Source organism: Mus pahari, chromosome 2 (assembly GCF_900095145.1).
Source record: "Mus pahari chromosome 2, PAHARI_EIJ_v1.1, whole genome shotgun sequence".
NCBI lineage: Eukaryota > Metazoa > Chordata > Mammalia > Rodentia > Muridae > Mus > Mus pahari.
This window is the reverse complement of record NC_034591.1, coordinates 30,055,589-30,082,775: the sequence shown is the minus strand read 5'-3', so window position 1 is coordinate 30,082,775 and position 27,187 is coordinate 30,055,589. Positions and strand designations below refer to the sequence as shown.

Below are 27,187 nucleotides of genomic sequence, written 5' to 3'. Positions count from 1 at the left end.
GGGGAGGGGGTCTCATCTCCTTTAAAGCAACTGCCTAGGAGAGTGCTCACACACACACACACACACACACACACACACACACACATGCTGATAATACCTGGGGAAAGGAGTGTATCCCAAGTTGACTGCAGAACTTAGAACCATTATTTATATGGCACTGGCTTTAAAGGAATAAAAGATATGGAAGATTACAGGCATTGTGTAGAGCCACTAAGCTTAGGTAATATGTGGCAGGGTCAGAGTCCCTGCAAGGATGCCTTGAGTGGCCATTGTGTGAAGAAGATGTGAAGGGGGAATCATACGTTGAAATGAAGATTCTAGAATATTGCAGTTGTTTGGACCACGGGGCATCTACAGAAGACACCTGTAGGCGCAGACCGGAACTGGAAGGCTGCTGTTTCTTCACACATGTGCTCTCTCCTCAAGGCCTCTTTTGTCTCCTGAGTATCTCTTGGGTCATCACATTCTTTCCTGTATCCAGACCATCAGTACACTAGTCTAAAAGCACTGCCGTCATTCCTTTGACTTTCAGTCTATCCGTATCCACCTTCATCCCTCTCCTCCTGCCAGTCTGCCCACCGCACACCTTCATCCCTCTCCTCCTGCCAGTCTGCCCGCCGCAGCAAGTGACCTTTCCACACTGAAAGTAAGAGTCCTGTCCCCTCCCTGCTTGAAAGTCCCCAAGGTTTTTCTACTGTGCCTAGGTCAAAACTAAAATAAAAGTCTGTCCCCCAGGGTATGATCTGACCTTCTGCTTCATCTCATAGCACCTTCCTCCATGTTCTTAGCAGCACAGCTCTGCTTGTCCACTATCGACCGGTTCTAGGACATGCCCTATTGCCTCTTTCTTGGGGCCTTTCGTACTCCCCTCTGGCAGCTGGACTACTTTTTGACAGATATCCATGCTCAGTCCCTTTAGTGTAGATTGACCACCATTGACTTCCTCCAAGTCAAATGCTTTGATAAGTCATTGCTGTAAGAGGTTTTGGACTTTTTTTCTGAACCCCTCCCCTAATCTGTCCTTAGGCATTTGCTAATTTAAAAAAATTTTTCCCACTCAAAAAAAAAAAAATCCCCACTTTTCTTTGTGCCTATCACTACCAACACATGACAGATATGGCACTCAGTAAAAACTGCCTAAAGAATGCGTGTGTGTGTGTGTGTGTGTGTGTGAGAGAGAGAGAGAGAGAGAGAGAGAGAGAGAGAGAGAGAGAGAGAATTACCACCTGAAAAAAAAGTCAGAGTGGAATTTTTTTCTTTTGTTCTTAAAGGAAATTAAACACTTAGGAAACAACAAAGGTGTGCTCCAATTACTTGGTTGTGGAGTAATATGAAGACCTTCTCCCACTGGGTCGCAAGGCCAGTGTGAACTAAGGATGAATCCCTTTGCCTATACCCTGGCTAGTTCAAGTTGGGGGCTAAGAGGTAGAATTTCACACCAGGAGGAATGAACACAGAGCCATGCCTTGTAGCTTTGGGGGTGGAGACATGACTGCTTTCTTGGGTAAATTGAGTTTCTGTGGCCTGTGGAATACAAGACCCAGACGAAAGAGGGTCTAATATGCACGGTCACTTCCTAAAGTTTGGGAAAGAAGTGAAAGGTGGAGCTACAGAAACAAAATGAAGAAATAAACAAAGGACACATTCATTTGAGTAAAATCATTTTAAAAGAGCCTTGAAAACCACAGGGGCTCCTCAAGATGTTTATGCAATTGAATTGAATTGAATTTATATGGGATAGAGAGGAATAATAATAAAAACATTTTCACTCAACTGCATCTGGAAGCATGTGAAATTACCACGCAGTGGTGGTCTGTGCTCTCCTGTGTCCCTTCGAGTTTTGTCCTTGGCTGGGCTGAGTGTGTTCTAGAGAGCTGGGCTGAGTGTATTCTAGAGAGCTGGGCTGAGTGTGTTCTAGAGAGCTGGGCTGAGTGTATTCTAGAGAGCAGACCTAGGACACAAACTATGAAACATACTGTTCTGGATTCCAAGTGCCCAGCAGTATAGCCTCCCCCTTGTTCGGCATGGAAAGGGCACAGCATTCGGGAGCTCAGCAGTGCATTAAAGTGCTTTAATAATCATCATCGACACACCAAGCATATGGCCTCGCAGAACTCACTGGGTCACAATCGACATCTTATCTGTTTCTAAAACTACCCTTCAAAATCCCAACAAAATCCTCTAATGAGTGTCTCAAACTGTTTGCATTCCTAAGGTTTATGTTCTGAGCGAAGGACACAAGCCCCCCAAAGTACGTATGAGTAAGCCTGTAAAGGGGGAAAAAAAAAATCAAAACTCCTACCCAAGGGAAAACAATCTCATTTGCATCTTGTTAGAAAAAATCTAAACTTTCATATAAGTAAGGCAGTCTTTTACATACCTTAGATTTGCGATGGCATTGGATCTTCTCAGAAGCCCTCATTGCCTGTTTTCTGATTGTTTACCTCAATAATCTGTTATAATCAGGCCATGAAATAAAATCATCATAGCATTCAAGGGCTTCCAACAATAAGCATCTTTTTATTGCTTGCCAGTCTATTGCTAACAGGGTGTTTCTGGCGTGGTAACTACTTACACGAAGGTTGGTAGTCAGCTGCAGGGCAGGGCAGGTTCTGTTAATAATGGCTGAGCGCTCCTCCTTAAGTCTCATCATGTCATGTGGCTCACACCCTCCGGCTGGCCAATCTGAGAAGGAGAGAGGGATGGTGGGTACAGGCTGGCATTCCCTCTTTCAGGTTTCCAGTCTTCTTATATCTGCTAGCCTCTCATTGGCCAACACCAAGTCACATGGTCAAGCCTGATTTCAGAGATAGGGAAGACTACAACGTCACTCACGGGACAAAGTATAAGAGAATGCAGAAAGGACAGTCCTTGGGACTACAATGACACCACCTCCCAGAGGTAATAATGCCATCACTTTACAGTGACCCCACCCCACCCCACCCCAGCGGCGGTTCATCATCCCTCATCTGTGTTCTCAGTACTCACTCTCATTGTGATGTAATTGCCAGTTTCTCTCAACTCCTTAGAAACTTAGCATGTTCATATCAATGTGCACCCTTTCATAAACGTTTAGTGACTATGCATTAGATGTATTAGCACCTCACAGATACCCTCTGCCGTATGTAACATAGGACTGGACTCATATGTGCCCTATAAACTTGTATTGAATGAGTGCGTGCACAAAAGCTCGTGCCCCAAATCTGTTCCTTCCCCTTTCAAAGGAAAACGCGGAGGACATGATTTTCAGGGCCCCAGTTGAAAAGGTCCTTCTGGGTGAGTATGCTGACCCTTGGTGATCTACAACAAAAATCTCAGCTACTAAAATTCTCTCCATCTGGATGTCCTCTTCTTTCCCGGTCCCCAGGAGCCCATGGTCTCCTTTCCATCTCCTTTCTCTTCTCAGAGGAAGGCAGAACATTAATGGTATTCCACTCACTTTCAACTTGTTATAGGTAGAGCTCTCAGGGGGTGAATTTTAGTCTTTGTTCTGCAATAATGAATAATCAATCTCCAGGGTTTGGGGCTCACAGTGTGGTCAGGCTGAGAGGAGCTAATAGCTACTGTCTACTGGTCTCTTCAGCACTGTAGATAGGGAATTGAGAAGAATCCTTAGAAAATTTGTGTGTGCTGTACATGCTACTTTTACATCCTCTATTCTCGGAGGTATTAATTCTATCGGTGTGTTAAATGTTTAACCTCATCATTTTCCAGTTGCCTACAATCCCATTGTGAAGTTTGTATTTCTATGTAAAACCCAGTTTTGAGCTTCTTGATTTTCCAGGCAGTAGGGGAAGGTGCTTAAAGGAGCATAGTAGGGTGGTTATTAAGTCAGAGAGCCAGTCCTACCCTAAGTCTGTTCTCTTCTTCCACTATGTGGGGTCCAGGAATTGAACTCATGTCATCAGGCTTGGTAGTATCTGCCCTTATCCACTGAGCCATCTGACCAACCCCCCAAATCACTACATCTAAAGGTATTTTAAAGGCTTTAATTATGGACATTTTTAAATGACATGGGAAGCATCCCATCAACAAATACGTGTTTAGTATGTGCCTTGTCCCAGGCTGCTCTGCGCTGCCTGGTATATACTGATGAAAAAGCATGTAATACCTCAACATTACTTGTAATACTCATAGAAACTAGGCAGTTTCTATGATGCAAGAGGGTTTCAAAATAATATTTGAAATTATCAAGTAGAACACATTAAGTGTGTATAGATTTTTATACACCAAAATAAAACAAAACAAAACAAAAAACTCAATAAAATGTTGTTCTTTCTTTTTCTAAGTGTCTGGCTTTCCCCATCCAAAATATTATATGGTGGCACCTTGGATTAGAAGGGGAAATTTGACTTCACTTTAAAAAAAAAATGTATGTGTGCATTCGTGAATGGTGTGTGTGTGTGTGTGTGTGTGTGTGTGTGTGTGTGTGTAGACAGCATCTCATGTAACTGAGGCTGGCCTCAATCTTGCTGTGTAGCCAAAGGTGATCTGAAACTTCTGGTCCTTCTGCCTCCATCTCTGGATGGCTGGAATCACAGGAATGAGCAACTACAGCCGACTTCTGGAGTGCTGGGAATGGAATGCCGGGCCTTGCAAATGCTACTCAAGCACTTTGCTGACTCAGCAATGTCCCTAGCCCTCTAAATTTGAAAACTCTACTCTTCTACAACATAAGCTATAGAGTTAACATGTGTAGAACTTTCCTGGCCATTACTCCTTCCCTGAATTACAGTGTGGTTCACGGGTGGTTGGAGTTTCACTGGTATTCATCACTCAGTAATAAAAATTGAAAATTTATCAGTAGGAATGTTTTAGGCTGTGGAAAAATTCTTTGATATAAACCCTCAATTGGCTCCTGAAACAGTAGAATTATGTTAGCTTAAAAAAAAAAAAACCTTAAAAAAATATAGAAATCGGCAACTAGGATTGTGTCAATGATACTTTCTCCATTTTAGCAAATGTTACACAAGACATTAATGCTAGGAAAAGCCAAGTGAAGACTGTGTGGGGACTCTGCTCCAAAGAATGGAAAACTCTGGACCAAAGCATCTTCTCCAGGATGTGTGTGTCTCCAACCTTCACTGTGACCAACTTGCAATTGCCCAGAGACAGAGTTATTAATCTCGTTCTGCAAAACGTGTAATTTATATAGGAAGTCTGTTACAAAAGTATAGTCGTCAGAGTTCTTGTCTAAGTCTTTTGGAAGGAAAGAATGGACGTCAGATCTGCTCATTCATCTGGAACATTTAAGGACGTTTTCTTATATAAGACGGAGAAACCCTTCACTGGTCTTTCCTCACCTGCAAATTTTAACATCACGGAGGTTTGAGTGTCTCAGAGATTCGCCTTCCCTTTTGTAGGTACAGACACAAGTCCGCCTGGCGAAAAAAAACTTTGACAAGTTGAAGATGGATGTGTGTCAAAAGGTGGATCTTCTTGGAGCAAGCAGATGTAACCTCTTATCTCACATGCTAGCAACATACCAGGTAACAAAGTCGTATTTGTCTCCATGAATAAAGACTAACCAGAGGCTTAGACAACGGGAAATTTTGTGTTTGAATCAAAGTATGCCCTGGGCATCATGGATTCTGGATGCACCCTTGTTTCTGTTTTTTAAGGCCTTACAGTTTAATCAACAGTACAGTCACAACTATGTATACATGGTGCAGTTTTCTATTTTCCTGCATTTGTTTTGTGTGTCCTTTCTGCCCTGAGTACCTTTCTTTGTCTGTGTCTTTCCAGATCCTGATCTAGACCCTATTAGCACAGTACCCTATCAACACAGTACCCTATTAGCACAGTACCCTACATGTCTCAGGATGTGATGCTTATTCAAGGCACTTGGTTTTGTCAGTCTTAATACTGCTGTCCTTGCTTCGGGGTAGCCCTGTGTCCATCCTCAGTGCTGTTGATACCAACTGAGTGTGAAATACCAGATGCTGGGAGTTGTCAGGAATGTGCAGATTACTATAGCCCAGCCTCTTGAACTCAAAGAATTTGAAGTTTAGAAAGAAAACTGGAGGCAGTAAATTTTTACTGTACTTCCCAAACCTCTAGAAAAGGTGTTCTACACAGAAAAAAAAAATACTTTTAAGAATGCCAATAAGAGGACCATGGTGGCACAAGCCTTTAATCCTAGTACTCAGGAGGCAGACAGAGGTGGATGTCTGAGTTCAAGACTAGTCTGGTCCACAAAACAAGTTCCAGTCACAGCATGAGATTCTGTGTCACCACCACTATCACCCTCAAAAGAAATACCCTCAAGAGAAATCAAATCCTTATAAAATGAGATGCATGAATAGCCCTGGGCTTTAGAGAATGGACTGAATGGGGCAAAGAAGATGACGAAGTGAGGGTCCAGGAGGTGGGTGCAACCTAAGCATTGGGGGAAGTTTAGTTGGATGACATGACAAGGTCTAAGTGAACCATGGGAAGAAGGAGTTACAGAGATGAGACCAAGTAAGCGTTGAGATGACCTGGGAAGCTATAGATCACTTCTCTGGGGACCCGGGCCAGAAGTGGGCATTCAAGACATTGATGGCTTTACCATCTTTCTTTACAGACCACTCTGCTCCACTTTTGGGAGAAAACTTCTCACACCATGGCAGCCATTCATGAGAGCTTCAAAGGCTATCAACCGTATGAATTCACAACTTTAAAGGTATGAAAGCCAGAGACTCACTAGGAAATCTCGTGAAAAAACCCGTTTCGTTTGTATTAGAAACCAAACCCACAGCAGTATCACCACTCCCAGACCTCTGTCAGAGAGAACCATGTCTCTAATGCAGCCTTTCACTATAGATCATGATAATCCATATTTATCTGACGTTGTTAAAGACAAGATCGCTCAAGAACAAGAAACTAATTACTTTTTGTTTAGTTTTGTTTTGTTTTTCCATTACCCGGGATGGAATTCAGGGCTTTAAAACATGCTAGACAATCTACCACTGAGTTACATCCCTACTTTTAATTATTAATTCTGAATATGCAGATCTGAGAAGATCTGTTTCTTTATGAAAAAAAAATATATATATCACTTTATTCTGAAAGCACCTCCAACGTAAGATTGGAATTTGCCATAGGGCTATAGTAGCATTTTCTAATTGAAAGAGCTACAGTAAACTCAAGGATCCTTGACTCTAAAAGGGGGTTTGTGTGCAGTATCTGATTCTCAGTATTGAAGCTGATTTGGAACTTGTCTGCCCTGATGGCTACCAGAGATGAATGCACATCAAGATAAGAAAGTGATTGTCATTCCAGAAGGACTTTAAGAATGATCAGAGAGAACAACGGGTGCCTTGTTGTCAGGGTGTGTCCTTTAAGGGACACTAGCAGACAAAAACTAGCAAAAATAAGCTGGAAATTGCTCACTCCTCATTTTTAAGGAAAGTTATAGGTCCACATAGCTACTGAAACATCAAAACAGTAACCCCCCTCTCTGCCGTAAAAGCATCTCTGATTTTAAAAGTTTGTAAGTCACCTAAAAATCTGCAAAAAATATATGGCAATAGAAACCTTCAAAGATGTTGCCTGAGTGAAGGATTCAAGAGGGACCCAGGAGTGTGCACTTACCCTGAGCTGTACCCATGCTGACTCTAGGCAGGATGCTTAGCCGTAGAGTTGGTCCTCACTGTCCTACCTTACTCACTGACATACTGCATGGTGAATGCACCCTGAATATGCACTGTTTCACTCGTCAACTATACAGCCTTACTAGGAGAAGGGAGGCTTTTTATTTCTTATGCCTCCTGGATGTCTGTCATCCAGCCAGATGCCTGCACAGTCAGCAAGCAGCCCTCGTCACACTGGCTGCGTTACTGTTGGAAGCAGCTGCAGTTCTTCTCTGTGATTTACTGATGTTTTCAGCAACTTAAGAAGAATCCCTCCCAACCAAGGAAGATTAGTTAAAATTACTACCTACACTTCTTACCCTGGCCCGAGCAGAACAACCTTCCCTTCCGCGGGGCACTTCTTGGGCATCGTAATGGTTCTGTTGTTAGTGTCGGTCTTTCATTTCCATTTTCATAGGATTAAGGACTGAACCTAGGACCTCATGCATGCTAGAAAAATACTGCTAACCTGCCCACATGTTTGAATTTGCATCTAGTAACCAAAGGTTGCCTGTCTTGTGAAACATAAATTGGCCAGGAAGTGAAATGAAATGTCTTCTTCCTCAAATATAATTTAAGAAAACTCATGTTCAAGTTTATTGGGTATAAATGACATGAGAGTTCCACAGGCGTGGAAGAACATGAGTGTATCCCTGTCCTCCTGGGCTGAGGAAGCTGTGACTCCAAGATATGTGCCGTGCCGTTCACCCTGCAGCAAAGGTTGTGTTGCTTATGTTAGAGGACTACTGAGCAAGAATTTAGTGACAGTCTGACACTTGTGATTTAGGACATAATTACAAATATTTTGGACAGACAGCTCTCTATTAGCTCTCTATTACCTTTTATATCCTTCATCCTCCCTTAGGTTGTAGTTTAAATAATGCGTAGCTTATTTGTAATGTAATATTGTAGGATAAATACATCTCTTAAAGTATGATGGTATTACAGTCAAAGTAAGAATAAGTATCCACAAACCCATCAAATAAGCTGCTTTTTTTTTTCATTAGCCTCCAGAATGATGCTGATCTAGGCTTCCAGGGATGACATATTAGAAATTCAAGCTGATAGATAATTATGTGGGCTCCCATTGGGCATAATGGGATCCTGTTATACACAGGTCATTATGTTTTTATAGATAGATGCACTTGTGTATCAAATTGTATGCCAGGAAACATGAAGATGAAACCCATTAGTTCCCTATGTGCCCTGTTTAAGGATGATGATGCTGTTTAAATATCCAGAAATCTTATACCGATAGCCTTTTAAAACACGTGGTCTGTAGTTTCATAAATTCATATGTCATCCAACAAATTTTCAAACCTATAATTTTAGAAGGGCCTTCTCTATTGATAAAGGGTATTTTGGAATTGAAATAAATGTCTTCAGGATTATTTGTCCTCCAGGTTGACGTAAGCAAATGGCCCCTTAAGATGCCTTTTGGGATTCTGACTGGAAAGAAAACATTGTCTTAGGAGAGGCTTGCCAAGCTCTGCTAATGAAAAGCGGGCCATTTGTTTTCTTTGCTTCAGGGTGTATTCTGAGTGCGTTGCTAATTGTGCCATTGCAGCTGTATTTCCTGACTATTAGTTTTATGCTTGATGAAGGATGATAATTAATGTGTTAAACACTCAGCGTGTCCTGTTGGATAGAGAGATTCTCTTACAGCAAAAGAATGAGGCTCCACCTCGTGCCCCTGGCACTTCTCATGAGCCTTTACCTAAGAGATATAATAAGTTCATTATAAAAATGAATCTCCACCTCATAACAACTTTCAAAATATTCAAGTGATGATGTAGACTGTCTCGTGGAAATGCTTCATGGGACACCTAATGCTGTTTTGGTCCAGGTCCGACGTGGGTATAGTGATTCTTCCTTGGGGAGGGCATAGAATCGTTTCAACTTACGGATACATTTTAGCATTCAAGATTATGGAAAATTTAGCCTTGAACTGCAATCTTATGAAACTGTAAAACTGATCATTCCAATGCCTTCAACTTCAAACAGAAGCATTCTAAGTGGTTACCGGTAAAAGGCGAGTTTCCCCCTCGCTTCTGTTTTCAAACACAAACACCTACTGATTCATTAAAAAGTTAGTAAAAATGCATAGTTTGTATGAATTATCTATCATCAGTGTATTAATTGTATATTTATCCCAAAATCTGGGAAAGTCCCTCACATGGCAGGAATTATCACATTTGGGGGACAGGCAGAGAATGTTACTTGCTGGATCTGGAAAGCGTTGCCCCTTTTGGTGAGGGGAGCAATTTAGGCTCAGAGCTTAAAGCATTTTAAAGAAACGAAATGAAATTCTGTCTCTTTAGGAGAGAAGTGCCTGTCTTAAGTTGCCAGCCCTTAGATGTGGTTGTTTTCCTCATCCTTCCAGGATCCTACTTAGACATTTCTCCATGGATCCAGGGTAGGCGACAGCCACAGAGGAGTCAAGTGGCTTTTCCCTGGATCGTCTACAGTTCCATTTGCATGAATTGCCATTCCTTCTTTATCCGGTGGCGTTCTGGAGGCGTTCTGGCAGTGGGTGGAGTTGGGCATTTTTATAGGGATATTAGGGTAAGGACTGGGCCCTTTACAACACGGACTCCTACTTCTGAAGACTGGTTGAGGGCCAGCATGCCCCTCTCCCCGTGTTTGCATTGCAGTGCTGTCTGAGTTGTTGTTCAAGCCTTTGAGACAGAATCTTAAACCACTCTGATTTTCAACTCACAATCCTCCTACTTTGGCTTCCCAAGTGCTGGGTTATAGGTGTGTGTGATCCTGCCACATTTGTTTTTTAGCTTTTCTCTGAGCCAGTGTTTCACAAGGCCGTCCGAGTTAACCTGAAATCCTTTCTTCTCACACTTGCACACTCCCGAGTGTGTTATTGTTTTTGAAGCCATTGGAGTGCTCAGGTTTAACAGAGATGGTCAGTTGCGGAGTAGAGCCCCGTGGCACACTTGATTTCAGTGGTTATGGAAGGAACAGGAGTTTTCTACTCTGTTCTTCACATTCTCGGATTGTATGATAAAGTAAAGTACATAAAAGCACAGGCAGCCAGACCAGCTGTGCCGATGCCCAGCTGTGCCAGTGGTGGCGTGAGAGCAGTGATGATAAGGTGGCAGTGGAGGCCAGGCAGTGGTGGCACACGCCTTTAATCCCAGTACTTGGGAGACAGAGGCAGGCAGATTTCTAAGTTCGAGGCCAGCCTGGTCTACAAAGTGAGTTCCAGGACAGCCAGGGCTATACAGAGAAACCCTGTCTTGAGAAACAAACAAACAAAGAAAAAAGGTGATAGTGGAGGAATTGATGTTGCTGCTGATGGTGGAGATGGTACAAATGAGGTGGCAGAAGAGGCTGTGAACGTGAAGAACATGTTGGTGTTGCTGTGGGTGTTGTTGACTAACACAGCAGTAGAGGAATTGCTGCTGCTGCTGCTGCTGCTGATGATGATGATGATGATGATGATGATGATGATGGTTGGTGTGGATGTTGGTGATTAAAATGCTAACAGGGTTGCTGGTGTTGAAATGATGGGAGAGATGATGGGGAAGGAAGTCCTGGTAATGATGCTGGCGGGGGAAGGTCGTATGAGCAGTAGTTGTGATGGAGATAAAAGTCCTCCAGTAAGTGAGGCCTCCAGCAACACTAGTCGTGACACCGGAGATGGACTTACTAAGAATTCTACAGTGGATCCAGAGGTCAGCCATGGACAGCCCATTGGAAGAAGACTGCTAGGTCTAGCAGTCCAGTTTCAGTTATTACTGTTTTCATCCCAGACCGTTGGGTTTCGCAACCAGTCTCACAGGCAATGGTGTCAATGGGAAATCTTAGCTGGCTTCAACCTGGGGCTCACATAGCCCACTCCTTCCCTGGTTTCCACTGGACATCTGGCAGTTACATTTCCAAACCTGTCCTTCAACCCCACAGGCCTTGGTTGGCTCTCAAATAATTCCCACGAGGGACGGAAGAGCCAGCAAGGCATGAGGGTGTGCCATGTCTTCAGCCAGGCTGGCTCTAACCAATACAAATTGACTTTGCATCTTGACCTGGGCCAAGATTCACCTCTAAGGAACCCAAACATAAAAACTCAACACCAAGCATTTTCCGAAATAACCACTGGAAGAGCCACGGCCGTTCCTTCCTTTGCTCTGGGGTGTGGGTCCCAGCGCCGGGGCATGGAATGTCATTCTGAAGACCAAAATATTCCTAGCTTTCAAAAGACCAAAACATCCTTTTCTGAATTTTGTTTTTCTCAAATTCATATGCCTAGCAGCCTCCTTCCACCCACCTTCACATTTCTCAGCTAATCGTCTGAGCATTTAACAACGGGCCACATGGCTCTGTAGTTGCTTGCTTTGAAAATAATGCCATAATAGTTTTTATGAAATTTGGGTAAATATCTCTGCAATGCTATTTTAGTTAACAGTCCCAACAAGGCAATTACTCGTGGCGAGCATCCAGAATATCCTTTTAGACTTTCAAGTTTTGCTCTCAGGGTACTTAGCAAAGCTTTTTTCCTTGTTTTTTTTCCCCCTCTTCCTTTTTCTTTTTTTCCCCCCCAAACTGTTCCAGGCCAGATCCTTGGAAAGAACAAGTTTGGAGGGATATCTCAGAAACTGGGGAGGAGGAAATGGATGAGCTAACCAGGACCACCACTGAAATCCGAGCTAGGCAAGGCAGAGTTTTATCTGTTGTTCGCTGTCTCTGCCTTATGGTGATTGGCATTATTTCTCCCTGGCAGCTGGTCACTTGGTCTCTCCTCACAACAGCCTGGGTCTGCTCCTGCCCCTTTCCTTCTTACCAAACTTCTCTTTGCTGGACAGGAAAAGAAAATACTCCCACTGTATAGTTTTTCTGTGCCAGACACTTGCTATGAAATAATGTCTAGGAACGTTCTCATATGATGTGTGTGAGTCTTAAATGTACCAGGGATGGGATTGCAATCAATAACACTGTTAGGTTCAGCATTAACATGTAGAAAATGTCTGTATTTTATTTAACCCTCAAATTATCTTCAGAGCACTTGAGTATGTTCAATCTTATTCTCATGTTTCAAATGAAACTGGAGCGCAGAGACAGCTCGTAATTTGCCCAAGGCTCTGTGCGTGTGCGCTAGATCTGGGAACAGCAGCGTTCAGGCTTTTACTGTGCTGCTATGAACCACTTCCCACGGGCTCTTTTGGCTGTGAGGCAGGTGGGCAGGAAAGAGCAGAAATGCCACCTTTAAAAAGTACAGCCGTAGCTTCCAATTAACAGTCATACTTTGAAGTTTTCTCTGGTGGGTGAAAACAGTAATTTATGTGGCAGCCCCTCAAATATCTGGGAAAAATGGTACGCCTCTTTAAGAAAGTGGAGTGGAGTCCTCCCCTGTCCTCAGCACTTCTCATTAACGGGGACAGTTGAGTAAAATGTCCTAGACTTGGTTGTTCAAGACATTTCCTTAAGTTGTGCAACTTTAAAGATAGATTCAAATGTAGCTTCTGTTTGTCTGTGGCTGAATGGCCTGAAGCAAGTTACTTCATCTCATCAAGCCTCCACTTCCATGTCAGGAGACAAGGGATGTTTCTGAGGCTACTTGAAGCTGGAGAGTGTGAACTTGGAGTGTAGAACACAGGACTGAAGGCATCAGCCTCACTTTAGGCCAGTGGTTTACAACCTTCCTAATGCTGAGACCCTTCAGTACAGTTCCTCATGGTATGGTAACCCCCAACCATAAAATTATTTCCAGTGCTGCTTCATAACTGCTATGAATAAATTAACTCATGAATTTCTGTAATTCATAAGTGTTATGGATTGTAATGTAAAATATCTGTCATTTCCAAAGGTCTTTGGTGACCCCGGTTAAAAGGGTCCATTGACAACACCCCCATAGGGGTCTGGACCCACAGGTTGAGAAACCCTGCTCTAGACCCTTCAGGGTCCTGACAAGAATGTGGTTTGTAGTGTTTGGTACTGTAGATTCTCTCAGTCTGGCCTTACCCTGCTCCCTTCATTGGCGCTTGGTACTATCTCCATGTTCTGGTGGGTAAACTGAGGCCCAAGGATGACGAGGACCGTGTTCATGTCCAAGCACTGCTCGATATAAATCTAAGGATGCCCCTCTTCCCAGCACTGTGATGGCTTCCCACAAACACGTCCCAGCGCTTCTTTAAAGCATAAGATTATGTCTTTTGATGGTGATTTTTTTTTTCCCCTCCAGCTTCCTTTGGCCTGTTGTTCTGCAGTGCAGTTCAAAATTGCCTCTGGTACTAGATTAATATGGTGTCATTTGTACATGGTGGGGGACATTTGTGGTGGGGAACGGGAGGACATATGTTCTAAATGTCCATGAATTGCATGGCTGGTACACATCATGTCCTCTGCTTTTTATTTCTCATGTGGTCCTAATTATATAAACACAAATATACACATACACCCAGCTGAAGGCAGCATCTTTTGACCATGCGAAACTATTTTAAGTGCTTTTCTTTCCTTTCCCTGACAACTATTTGGCACCTCTGTGTGCGTACAGTGTAATTAATGGAGAGTAGAGTAAGAAAATGAAGTGTCTAATTAAGGACGACAGGAAATGTTACCCAGTTGTGTAAGGTGGGCCTCAGTCTGGGTTCTCAGAACTGGCTGCTGGCCCTTTGTCTAAGGAATTTGTTTTGTTTGAGTAGTTTTGCTTTCTTTCAGATGCATGTTGCTGCTGCCTTTATTTTCTTAATACAGGAAGTAGTAACTCCCTTTATTATATTAAGCTGTTTCCTTTTTAAGGCCTTTTTTTTGAGAGAGAGAGAGAGAGAGAGAGAGAGAGAGAGAGAGAGAGAGAGAGAGAGAGAGAGAGAGAGAGAGCCGGGTCTGCACATTTCCTTTGTCACGCTGATCTTCTATATTATGTGTGTGTGTGTGTGTGTGTGTGTGTGTGTGTGTGTGTGTGTGTGTGCTTCCTGAAGCCATTTGTGCCTTGATGGAAACTATTAGCCTGTTGCAGCAGCCTGACCAGGGACAGGTGACTTACTCTGCAGACAACCCTTTCATCCACAAAGTTGCTTTCAGTCAGGGAGGGAGGGATGCTGGCCCCTGCTGAGAGGCAGTGATGCCCACAGACAGTTGGAGGAAAGGGCTGACTGGGATGGGGCTTAGAAGCACGTGTTTGAGAGTTTTCTTCTCTGGCCACGGGTTCAAATGTGGCTACCGTAGGCCAGTGGTTGGAAGTGGTTCTGTCTGATGGCTAGCTCTTCACACTAAGCCCCCGGGCCTTTCTTGTTCATTTTGCCAGAACATGGATTCCTGTCACTCAGAAAATGCTGTCACTTCTGCAGGGATTGTTAGGATCAAGTGTTTTTTTGTTTTTGTTTTTGTTTTTTTTTAAACTGGGTTGTGGGACTTCAAAATAATCAGAAAAATTCATTTCCAGCATCCGTATCCCTTAGCAACCCCAACTGTCTACCACTGACTTGGTTGAGGCAGGAAATTATTCTCTGTTCCACAGAATGGCATGCTTTGGACAGTCACACAATAAACTAAATTTCAGGTAGGCTTAGGACATGAGCTTTCAGACTTTCCGTTAGAGGCTCCCTTCAGTGCATGTCGTCTTTCCTCAGGAACAAGCTTCTGGCCTGGCTCTGCTTTCTTGCCTCTTTGACTTTGCTTTGTTTGATCTCGGTTGCTTATGTTAGCAAGTTATGTTATGTCAGTGTTCAAAAATTGATTGTTCTGATGCCTGTATAACTCCGTAGATATATTATAAATCTTTGACTTACAACTTTAGAATGTTTGAATCCTGTGGCATGGGGATTGTATTTCAGGTAAGTGGATATGTGTGTGAATACAATGTTTTCCTTCATTCAAAATTCTCCAAGTGAATAAATAAGCTGATGTGTTTACATTCATTTTCCTTATGGTGTTCTATGCCTTTTCATCACTTTCCTCTGAGCCTTTACATTTCTTAGCTGAATAGATGTAATTGTTAATGGTGAGCATTACATTAATTTTTTTTTAACCAACAAGAACGAATTTTAGCATTTGCCAGGCTTCAAAAGCCAAATTATCATAGGGACAATAGTAATGTAGGATGAGAAGAGCATTGTCACAGGAATTATTAATAGTAAATTAAAGTAGCAAATGGAACTGCAGCCATTCTGTAGGGAATGCACAATAGTGTCTTAAGTGTGACTGTGGTGACAGGGAGCCAACAATTGAGTCCCTGCTAATGGCCCAACAGGGGAAAGGCTTGAAAAGAGGCAAGGAATGGTTTACATTACAAAGGGATTGTCTGAGGGCTGTTCCAGTGTGGTCAGGAGGCGAGGTTAGCTGGAGACAGGAGGGGTGATAGCCATGGAGCTGTCAAGGGCATCTTGGGGGTTTAGACAGGGGCTGTGGCAGCTAGACACAGCCCACTGAAGCAGACATGTCCATAGCCTGCCCAATGTTGATTGACAAAAAGGAAACACAATGAGGAGATAATTGAGCGAACCAGGAGGCCTGGACAAGTGTCATGGGATCTAAAAGTGAGTCCTGGGAGCACTGGCTGAAAATACTCCAGCCTTCACTCTAATCAGAACTGAACCATTCTAGGGAGAATCCAGCTGCTGAGACACACACACAGAGAGAGAGAGAGAGAGAGAGAGAGAGAGAGAGAGAGAGAGAGAGAGAGATGCTGTGATTGGCAAATGTATGGAAGAGGGTATGTCCTTGACATCTGATGAACTCCCATTTGTGGTTGCACATACACTCACACGCGTGTGACACACACATGCTCACACTATTTTCACTGGAATTTTTTCTTATGTATGTACAACAAAACTTTATAGAACACAATCTGCATCCACTGTCTCATTTGCTCTCACCCTGTCCGTTGTAGCATTTCCCCCCCTCACAGTCTAGGCGGCAGCATACAATGATCCTGTGCCTTGTGTAGTCGTCATGCATAGAGAGACAGCACAAAGGAAGTGAGATGGCCAATGCCATAGCGAATGCTCTCCCCTGGGAGACACTGCTGGCTACATTATGGGGGTCTCCTAAGACGTCCACTCTTGCCAGTCACAGCACGGCCCCAGTGACTTCTCCACACAGGCTGACCTATTCTTACCTTTGGCCCTTCGTACTCAAGCTTCTCATTGAGCTGTATGTGGTGGCTACTTCCTTCATGTCATTTATTCTCAGTTGAAGTGTCATCTCTGCGAGAGGACATAATAATAATGATCTCCCTGTTTAAATGGTCTGCCCGAGCATCTCACTTACTGATAATTGTTCTTTTGACTGACATCCAAAATATCCAGAACACCATCTTACACATGGTAGACACTCCAAAAATATTTTTAAAATGAAGGTACCAATTTAACGTCCAGAGACAGGGAGTCATTAAAAATAATGGCAATAAATAAAAATAAATCAATCTTAAAAGGGACTGGAGAGATGGCTCAGTGAATAAGAGCATTGACTGCTCTTCCAGAGGTCCTGAGTTCAATTCGCAGCAAGCACATGGTGGCTCACAGCCATCTGTTAATGAGACCCAATGCCCTCCTCTGATGTGTCTGAAGATAGCTACAGTGTACTTGTATACATAAAATTTTAAAAAAAAATTTAAAAATAAAGCCAGTGCTGCATAGGCAGACTTTATGCAATGAAACGCTTCAGAACTTAAATTAAGAGACACAGACTCAATAAAGAGACCTCATGGCCTACGGGTAAAGGCACTTGCTGGCGGACTTCACAAGCTGGGTTTGATCTCTGGAACCCATGCAGTGCAAGGAGAGAACTGTATCTACAAGTTGTCCTCTGCTCTACCCACACGTACCATGGCAACCCCCCCACATACAAAAATCAATAAATGTTTAAAACAAAACTAAAAGGCCATAACCCTACATAAGAATATTGATGAGTTGGATACACATTCATATATTTTAACTTAGCATTAAATGTTTGCAACATGTAAAATACTCTATTGTTTCAACTCTAATCTATTTTTATACAGGAATTGTGTTGGTACAAAGTATCTATAAAAAGACATACACTGATCAGACTGTTAACACAACTTGGCGTCAGAAGGACATTCTTAAATCTGGAGTGCCCAGTGAAGTTGTGTGGAAAGTAGCAGTAATTGATGTGGGCTTTGAAAGGACTTGGAATTTCTGAGGGCGAGCAACGAGGAAGAACAAAGATAGGACAGGAACAATAAGCACACGGGAGACCCTGAGGAGGCGGCTCCCACTGAATGGAGAGCTCACGCTTTGCAGATAGTGGGAAGCCGCGGAGAGACTGGAGGTAGCCTGGCATTTGGGATGACGTAAAATCAAGCAGAGAGAGCAACAGAGACAGAGACAGAGGAGAGAGAGAGGGAGTTTTAGATTAGGAGTGGCAAGAAATGAGGAGCGATTAGAAAGTCTTGACAACAAGGGCAGTATGATGACATTGGTATTTTGGGAAGATTACTCAGTAGAGGGAGCGAGGTGAGGCTGGCAGTTGGGGGTGAAACACCAGTATCCATCTGGTGTCCGTGGCAGACTCCAAAGTCAGCCTCAGCTATGCTTTGCCTGGACACAGCCTTAGAGCGTCTTCACCCAGGCCTCCAGTCAGCCATCACTAATCAATCCGCATTGGCCCTGAAGCCTGCCTGCCTCCCTCTGTGTGTCACCGTGGAGAAAAGAACACAAGAGCCAGGGTAGAAAGGCAGGGAGGCGCAGAGGATGAGAACCTGGACTTGAGCAGTTCTGAGAAAGCTAAATATCTTGAGATAGTCCTTTTGTGCTCGTAGGTTTGTATTTTAATTAGGGCCCAAAATAGAAAAATTTTTTTGTGTAAGTCATTATTCATAGTTAAAGAAACATTTGCTTTGGTTTCTCTTTCTAGGTCTCTGCTACTGGTGTGCAGTTTGTAAGGAGTTGCTTCTTTATAACAAAAAGGAAAAAAAAACTTTCCTTAAATGTTTAATAAACCTTTAAAACAGTAACTCTAGCAAGTGATGTGCCAAAAAAAGACTCTTGACTGTTTTTAATCTACACAGACTTAGAGACACCTGCTGTGTCCTTTTGTAGGAATTAAACTGTCAGAATATGTTAAGATACTATTCTGTTTTTTTGTAATATATATATATGTGTGTGTGTGTGTGTGTGTGTGTGTGTGTAGATACATACACAAACATACATTTGTTGTTGTCTGCTGTTTTTAAAGATGGTTTTTCAATTGCAAAATAGCAAAATTAAAAATAAAATGCAGTTATCTCAACTTTGGTGGACTCTTACACTGTGTCAGAGTGTGGACTTCGGAAAGAATAGTGTTTATCTTAGCTGCATGCTGAAGTTGGAAAGTGATGTTGACAGTAACCAAAAGGCCTTTTCTGGATAGCTTATCACAAAGGGGGAAACATAAATCCAGTGGCAAATCAACCCTCCCTTATGACCTGTAATCCTTGGATCTGAGAGCATGGCTGCTTTACCATAGAAACCTTTCCCTGCATACTTGACTGGGACAACCTCCTGAAAGCCCCAGCTCCGAGGGTGGTTATAGGCACTGACAGCAGGTGAGTGTTTTTACTGATGATTTTTCTTTAACATTCTTTTCTTTTTCTTTTTTCTGCCCCCCCCAACCTGTGGCTTATGATCAAGAGCTTACAAGACCCCATGAAAAAGCTAGTTGAGAAAGAAAAGAAGAATTCCCGGAGGGAAAAACGGGAGGCTGTGGCACCTGAGCCAAGGCAGTAAGTCCCAGGCTCCTTCCTCTTGATAGACATGTCCTTCCAACAGGTCCTTCCAACAGGTAGTGAGGGCAGCACCGTCCTCATGCCAAGCCCAGGTGAGGCCACTGACTGGAGGGCGTCACCCATGTCCTTGCTTTGTTCTTCCCTGGTGAAGAGTTTACTGGCCAGACAAGGCAAGTGTCCCCATACTGTGAGCTCCATGTCCTCTCTGGTTTCTGGTTATGACCCCCATTTGTTATCAACACTCACAGGATATCCTAGACCTAGGAAATCACCCACTTTTTCTAGAAGTCTGTGGCTTAGGAGATCGCCTCTCCGTGCGTGTAGTCTAAGTGTGTGGGGTTGTGACTCTCTTCTTCCTTAACTGCTCTGTCTTCATTCTCTCTCTCTTGTCTGAAGCAGAGAACAGCCCAGAGAGTAGGAAGTAGCTCCCCTGCCTCTGTGTTTTGCCTTTTCTTATTTAGAAACACCAAGGTGAATTTGCAGCACATGATCCCTAACGTCACACAGGGAGAAGGAACTTTGAACATATGGCAGTGTCTGTGGAGACGAACAGTGGTCACTCTGAACTGCTGACCTGGGAAAGTAGAGGAAGCAATATTGCCCCGTTCCACTCTTCCCCTGCACACCTCCAAAGCTTAGACAGCTTTATAGACAGGCTGACGTTTTTATAGTAGTTCTAAGAAAGTTTCTGATGTGCTGGATGTGGATTTAGTCCCGTAGAAATATTTTCTCCCAACATTAGCTGCTTTTGCGTTTTAACGAAAATCGTGGAAATTTTCTCTAGTGCAGAACACAGACAAGTTTTCACTGTTGCACAGACCATAGGCTGCAATCTGGATCCACACAGTCGCCTCCTGGTAAGGGACATCTGGTAACTGCCTGCTCTATGCTGGCACAGTGCAGGGGCTCTCTGTGGTACCCCTTCTCACACTGACCCTCTGAGCATTCATCTACCCATGACCACATTGTTTGCTGGACGGAGTGGTGTTCAGAAAGGGCAAGGTACTATAGTGAACCCCATTAGATGCCATGCCCAGAGCAAATCCCAAAAGAATCTTCCTTTTACCATATGAGCTAATGCAGTCCATATAGTCCAAATATAGCACTAGCTGCAGCAGAAGGGATCTACATAGTTTTTGATGAGTTAACTTTCACCAATTTCAGATTTCTCAAGTGTCTTAGTACTTCTCTGAAAGCTCAGAACGTATACTAGTCATTAGTTTAAATGACAGTGAAAAGTGAAATTTTAGAAGGATTTTTGTTCAGAAGTAGCAGATAAAAGTGAGCTATAGCACAAGAAAGAACCAAATGAGTGTCAGGGTGGTAGAGAGTCTGTGAGGTCACAGGAAGAGCTATTCCAATGAGCAAGTGTGTCTCTGGGTTTGGGATTGACTCTGCCTTCTGCCTTCTGTGTAGTTTAGTGTCTCTATTTTTAGCTTCAGGAGTCAGGATTAACCATTGTCTAACCATCCCTTTCTATGGTTTTTCCCATTGGTAACTATGTGAGTGTATGGCAGTTATCCCTAACTGCCCGTCAAGATGTTTACATGTGTGCCTTAGGGTGAAGCCATATTCATGCATGAAGATGCTATAGAATGGTACGGAGTACAAGCAATGTTATTTCTTCCTCAGAAAATATATGCCATGCAAATGACGACCCCCCCTCTTTCTCCATGTCCCTCTCTCTACTCCCAAGCTGTGTGTGTGTGTGTGTGTGTGTGTGTGTGTGTGTGTGTTGCTGTCAGTAAAGCAATAGATATCGCACTGAAGATAGAGCTATCCCATAAACATAAATTTGCAGAATGGTGTAAAATCAACATTCTTTTTATTTTAAGGTTAATTTCTTTGGAGGATGAGAACCAGCACAAAGAATCATCTACTTGTAATTGTAAGTTTTAATTTCCATTTAAATTGCTTCGCAGACACTGTTTCAGTGCTCAACACCCAACTTGTTTGTTCCTTTTTGCAAATTTCCTTTTGGCTTGTTTTTCTGCCTTGAGAAAAGACTGTATTAATTTGCTTCCTGTAGCCCCCGTTATTAATGATGTCAACCCTTAAGCAGTACATAATATATTTCAAAATGGCCAGAAAATGTGATTGTAAGTGACTTTAGCCCCCCCCCCCCAATAAGTGGAACCTAGCAGACAGCTGTTTCTTTCCAGGAGATAACATTTCTGAACTGGCCTGAGTAGTCTTGGTACAGTCTTGATATCATACCCTGGGTGTGATCATTGCAGATTTCATGGTAGGAGTTCCTCGTTGTTGGAGACAGGAGAGCTCAGATTTTGCCCTACTAGGTGAATTCTCAGGCCACGTTAAGGCTTGGTGCCAACTACCTTAAGGAGAAGGTAAGCCTACCTTAGGAGAAGGGTTGCACATGGGAGGTAGCACTCTATTGTGGCATTCCACTGCCTCTGGCTTCTCCCTGTTGCCAAGGGTTTCTGTTGGCTCCTTACCATGAAGATACAGAGAATGGAAAAATACGGTAAAACCAATATGTGGCAGTGCTGAACCCTTCACCGGCTGTTAAAATCCTCATAGTTGGAAAGGTGGTTTACATTAATTGGGTAGCTAAAGGTAGTATGTAGATTACAAAAAAATCACCCAGCCCTCTGTTCAGAAAGGCCCTAGGAGGGACACTTCAATCTTTGCTGCCTTGATCTAAGCTATGGGAAGCCTTCCAGGAAAGGAGAGGGGTGAGGCAAGCCCCAGACCTTTTCTTCTGCTCTGTTCTTCTTCGCTGTCTTTCCCATGTCTTCTTCATGCCATTCCTCACTTCTGGCTTTCCCTTCCTCTTTCTACAACCATTGGCCACGCCTACAGCCCCCATCTTTACCTCTTCATTTTCTATTTTCAATCTGCCTTTCAGCAGAGAATAGAAAATAGCAAAACAACAAACAGGGAATTGTGGTCCATGCCTCTAATCCATCTCTGCTTCGGAGGTGGAGGCAAGAGCATTAGAAAGAAATTAAAAGTCATCTTCAGATATATATTTCACACACACACACAAACACACACACACACACACACACACATATATATACATATATATGTATATTTATATATTTATATATACATATATATGTATATTTATATGTATATATGTACATACATACATATAAATATATATGTGTATTGGCTAATTTTGTTTCAACTTGACACAGCTGGAGTTATCACAAAGAAAGGAGCTTTAGTTGAGGAAATGCCTACATGAAATCCAGCTGTAAGGTATTTTCTCAATTAGTGATCAAGCGGGGAGGGCCCCTTGTGGGTGGTGCCATCTCTGGGCTGGTAGTCTTGAGTTCTATAAGAGAGCAGGCTGAGCAAGCCAGGGAAGGCAAGCCAGTAAAGAACATCCCTCCATGGCCTCTGCATCAGCTCCTGCTTTCTGACCTGCTGGAGTTCCAGTCCTGCATCCTTTGGTGATGAACAGCAGTATGGAAATGTAAACCGAATAAACCCTTTCCTCCCCAACTTGCTTCTTGGTCATGATGTTTGTGCAGGAATAGAAACCCTGACTAAGACAATATGTGTATATATATTCATATATTCATACATATACATACATAAATATAGTCTTAGTTCACCTAGACTCAATAAGACCTAGTCTTTAAAAACTAAAGCAAGCTTGCTCTTTTGTTCCTTGCTCTTGACTTCCCTCGAGTTCCCTTGTGCATATGTGCTTCACAGGCTACAGGGCTTGGCCGTGTCCACATTAGGAGGTGTTTGCTAGCAATACTTGTATTCCTAGCACAGCACAGGGCTCCAGCAGCCAGTATTACACACCACGCATAGCCAGACCTTTCTGGCATGAGGCTCACAGTCAACAGGTGAAGCAGATAGTAGCGTCTGCTCCCATCTCCAGCTGTAGCATTATTGGTGAAAGCTACCTGGGAGAAGGCCAGTTCTCTGTGTGTATGAGATACACAGGCCTCACTTAATTGAAGCAATTGGAGGACAAGCTAAGGCCATATACTATTGTAAGACTTGCCAAAGGAAAAGGAATAGCCTGAGAGGAATGAGTCAGGAAGGACCAGGCCATGTCACAAAAGCAAAATTCCGGAGTTGGAGGGAAGTAAGTGGGGGGAGAGGCGGGGTCTGGTTTTGTAGCCTTAAAGGGCTGTCTGTGTTGATCTAGATTTCCTGCCTCAGTGTCCCTCAGTGAACCTATGGCATGCACCATCAATGTTGTATGGAATGAAGGTCACTGAGCAGAACATATTTAGTTCTTTGGAAAAGAATACAAACTCCAGTTTATTATATTCATATAAAAGTCTCAAATCTATATAGCTTATATACACTTTGTATAATATGTGACTATGCAGAAGAAAATGCAAATTTTCTTTTCCTCATATAGTTTAATTGGATGTGATATTTGCATAATATTTTGAGATTGTAAATCTATTATAATGAAGCAGTGTCTGTCTTTTATTCTGAGACCTGTAGAAGGTCTGGTGAGCATACGAACAAACTGAGCTTGAGGTTTGTCATGTGTATATGTCATGTGTATATGTCATGTGTATATGCATGCATATAGATCTATGCTTTGTTTCTTATTGTGAGCCACAGCTAGTTCTCAGCATAAATTGAGTTCAGCGCACAGAGGTCTCCCTTGTTCCTTTGTCCCCACATATGCAACTTTTCACTGCATCTTTCACCAGAGAGGTATATTTGTGTAATCAGTGAGCCTTAATAGATGCATCCTATTGCTCCAAGTTCAAAATTTGTACAATGTTCACTTCTAGTGTTCTATACTTGATGGGTTTTATAAATATGAAATGAAGTGTATTTTCCATTACAACATCATCCTAAGTATTATTACTGCTTCCAGGTCTTCTGTCCACCACCACTTCCTCTCCTTACCCAGCAGGCATGCCCTTAGTCTCCGCTGGTCTTTTCCCTATCTCTGCAGCTTTTCTCAGACTTTGGAAATACTAGATTTAAAATCTTAAACAAAATGATTCTTTATTGAGTAGTCTTTCTTTTATCTTAACCAGGCCCATATGGTTAAAATGCATTAGTGATACCAAGTAACAGTCAATTACTTAAGTCATTCATTTTTCCATGAATGGAAAGTAGAACAGTATATTAGACTTGTATGGCTTATCTACCGAACATCACAGAGATTGAAAATTGAAATCCATTGAGAGCCAGCAGCTGAAGGAGAAGGTAAACTGAGGACCGCTGCTTTGCCTGAGTGCATATAGATTGTTTATTCTTTCTGACAGTGTACATTTACCTCACACACAGCATATAAACATGTACCTTGTGAGCTGGTCATAACCACTTGCATGTGTTCTGTTACAGCTGAAGAGGGAACAAGCATTTTGTCTTCCATAGACAAAAGTTCTGTACATGATACATGCTCAGGTAAGCTAAGGACAAACTTCCCAATCTTAGTAGTTTACTCAAACTCCAAGTGTAAAGAAAAGAACTCACAATTTATTTTCTTTCTCTTCTCTTAAGGACCCATAGATGAACTATTAGACGTGAAACCCGAGGAAGGTAAGATTTACATGTTCTTTGGAGTTTATAATTCGATTTTTTCTTTTTATGGTATTTTCTTTATTTATATTTCAAATGTTATCCCCTTTCCCCATCCCCCTGCCAGAATCCCCCTATCCTATCCCCCTCCCTTGCTTCCATGAGGGTGCTCCCCCACCCACTCCCACCTCACTGCCCTGGCATTCCCCTACACTGGGGCATCAAGCCTTCACAGGACCTCCCCTCCCATTGATGTCTCACAAGGCCATCCTCTGCTCCATTTGCAGCTGGAGCCTTGGGTCCCTCCATGTGTACTCTTTAGTTGATTAAATTTTTAACTTCTCTTTTTTTCCATGCAAAGAAAATCCAATACTTACCTATTTAATAGCTTAATAGTCATAAGGAATTGACTGATAGCCATTGTAAATAACCTTACCTATGATCAAGCAATATTTAATATGCATGTTACTTTATTTAATTAGACAGTGTTTTTAAAGCTAAAAATTATGGCAAAAGTCCTCTGTTGGAACAGAAAAACTAACCTTCCAAATGAAATATCTTTGGATTGTGAATGCCAATGTTCCCATCAATGGCCTTAAGCATTTTGCTTCATGTACAAATCCTCAAAGTTTCTGTTGTTCTTGTTTGTAAAACAGAGCCTAACACAGCAGCCTTGCCAGGTAACTGTCAGGAATGGAAGTCAGGTACCAAACGGATACTTTGTAGTTTATGGTGCAGGGATACTCTTGAAATGACGGCCAGGTGAGAAAGGAAGATTAGTAGTGTTTACTAAATGGTATACTGCGTTATATTTTCATTGATCCACCAGACTAGTCCTCTTATGCTGACAGCTAAATACCCCCCCCCAAAAGAGAATTCTGGACCCTGCATTTGGATGAGATATCTGATACTCACTCAGTCATCTAAAGGAACTGAATAGTTTCTGTACAATCCTAGCTTTTGCTTTTTATCCAATCAAAGGTTTTCTTTTAGTGATTTAGCAAGAGTCCAAAATGCTCCTGAGATTTTTTTTTGAGCCAAACATCAGAGTATCCCTTGACCTGGAGACTGGCATTCTGCCCTGTTCATACAGGTTTCTTACAGCACAGAGACTGGCCCAAGCCACCCTGTGAACCTTTGTGACCTGGGGTCAGCTCAGTCTGAGCTCGACCTGGTAGACTGCTGTGTGGCGGATGCTTGAGGGAAGCAGTTTAAAGAAAGGTTTGCCTTCGCTCAGGATTGCAATCCCCGGCCTCCTGACTCCACTGCCTTTTAACTTTGTGGCAAGGCAGACACATCATGGAGGAAGGGCATGGTGGGAGAAAGCTCTTTACCTTGGAGAGGCCAAAAAGCTGAGTAACAGGAAAGAGCCAGCATCAAGGTACTCCTTTCAGCCAGGCACTTCCTCTAATTCAGTGATTCTACAGTTCCACTGCATCCGAGTTGTCTACTCAAATTTAGTTTATCAATGGGTCAGCTATTGATTTGGGCGAAACCCTCAGGGTCTAGCTTTCTCTGAAACACAGATACTCGCAGAGGTATGCTTATTCATCTCCTGAGTGGCTCTCCATCCAGTCAAGTTAAAAATTAAGATTAAACCATCCAAATGTTGACTGAATTCACAGAGTTTTAGAGAAAAAGTCTCTCAGTGATAGAAAGTCACCACAACTTTGCCATGAACTTCGCAGGGCTTGGGACTACAGACCCGGAGGCAGAAGTCTGCTTGCCTTATTAATATCTTACAGCAGGCATCATGCTATGCACTGTTTTATCAAAATGACTGTTTTATCAAAATGATTAGTAAAACAGAACTCATACCAAGCAGTGCGACGGAGGAGCAAACAGTTAGTGTGGGTGGCCAGACATGGCCCCCATTTTTATAAGGACCCTTTGCCTCTGATTTAAGAATAAAACATTTTAATGGAATAAAAATATCCTTTGAAAGTTATTTTTGGAGCACTGAAATAGTTTAATCTTACCAAAACGTTATGAGGATAGTATAGCATGCCCTAAGCACCTACTATACATTTTCAGCCAACCTTACCATTTAGTAAATGTGTTAGTGATCACACACGTGCTCCATCTTATTTTGATGGGTTGCTATCCCTTCTAGCCCCAGCACCTTCTTTACATGGTTTGTTCTTCGTTTATAACCGCACTTAATTTCATTGCTTTAGTAGACTTGATGGGTGAGTAGGTAGTATTTTTACATTAATACATAAGATAATAGAATATTGTATTTTTTGAATTTTTTTTTATTTTCTTTATTTACATTTCAAATGCTATCCTGAAAGTTCCCCATACCCCCACCCCCACCCCAGCTCCCCTACCCACCCACTCCCACTTCTTGGCCCTGGCCTTCCCCTGTGCTGGGTCATATAAAGTTTGCAAGATCCAGGGGCCTCTCTTCCCAATG

The 27,187-nt window shown here is 42.7% G+C and overlaps 1 protein-coding gene across 3 annotated transcripts in view; it reads left to right on the top strand.

Annotated features, from left to right (window-relative positions):
* Positions 1-27,187, top strand: part of Ica1 (islet cell autoantigen 1) — a 142,325-nt gene that overhangs the window by 92,645 nt on the left and 22,493 nt on the right. For all 3 annotated transcript variants that reach the window (XM_029535461.1, XM_021190440.1, XM_029535462.1), the window contains exons 7-12: positions 5,364-5,489; positions 6,566-6,664; positions 19,193-19,284; positions 21,123-21,175; positions 24,595-24,657; positions 24,754-24,792. In XM_029535461.1, coding sequence (XP_029391321.1) covers positions 5,364-5,489; positions 6,566-6,664; positions 19,193-19,284; positions 21,123-21,175; positions 24,595-24,657; positions 24,754-24,792 — 472 coding nt within the window. The remainder of the gene's footprint in view (positions 1-5,363; positions 5,490-6,565; positions 6,665-19,192; positions 19,285-21,122; positions 21,176-24,594; positions 24,658-24,753; positions 24,793-27,187) is intronic.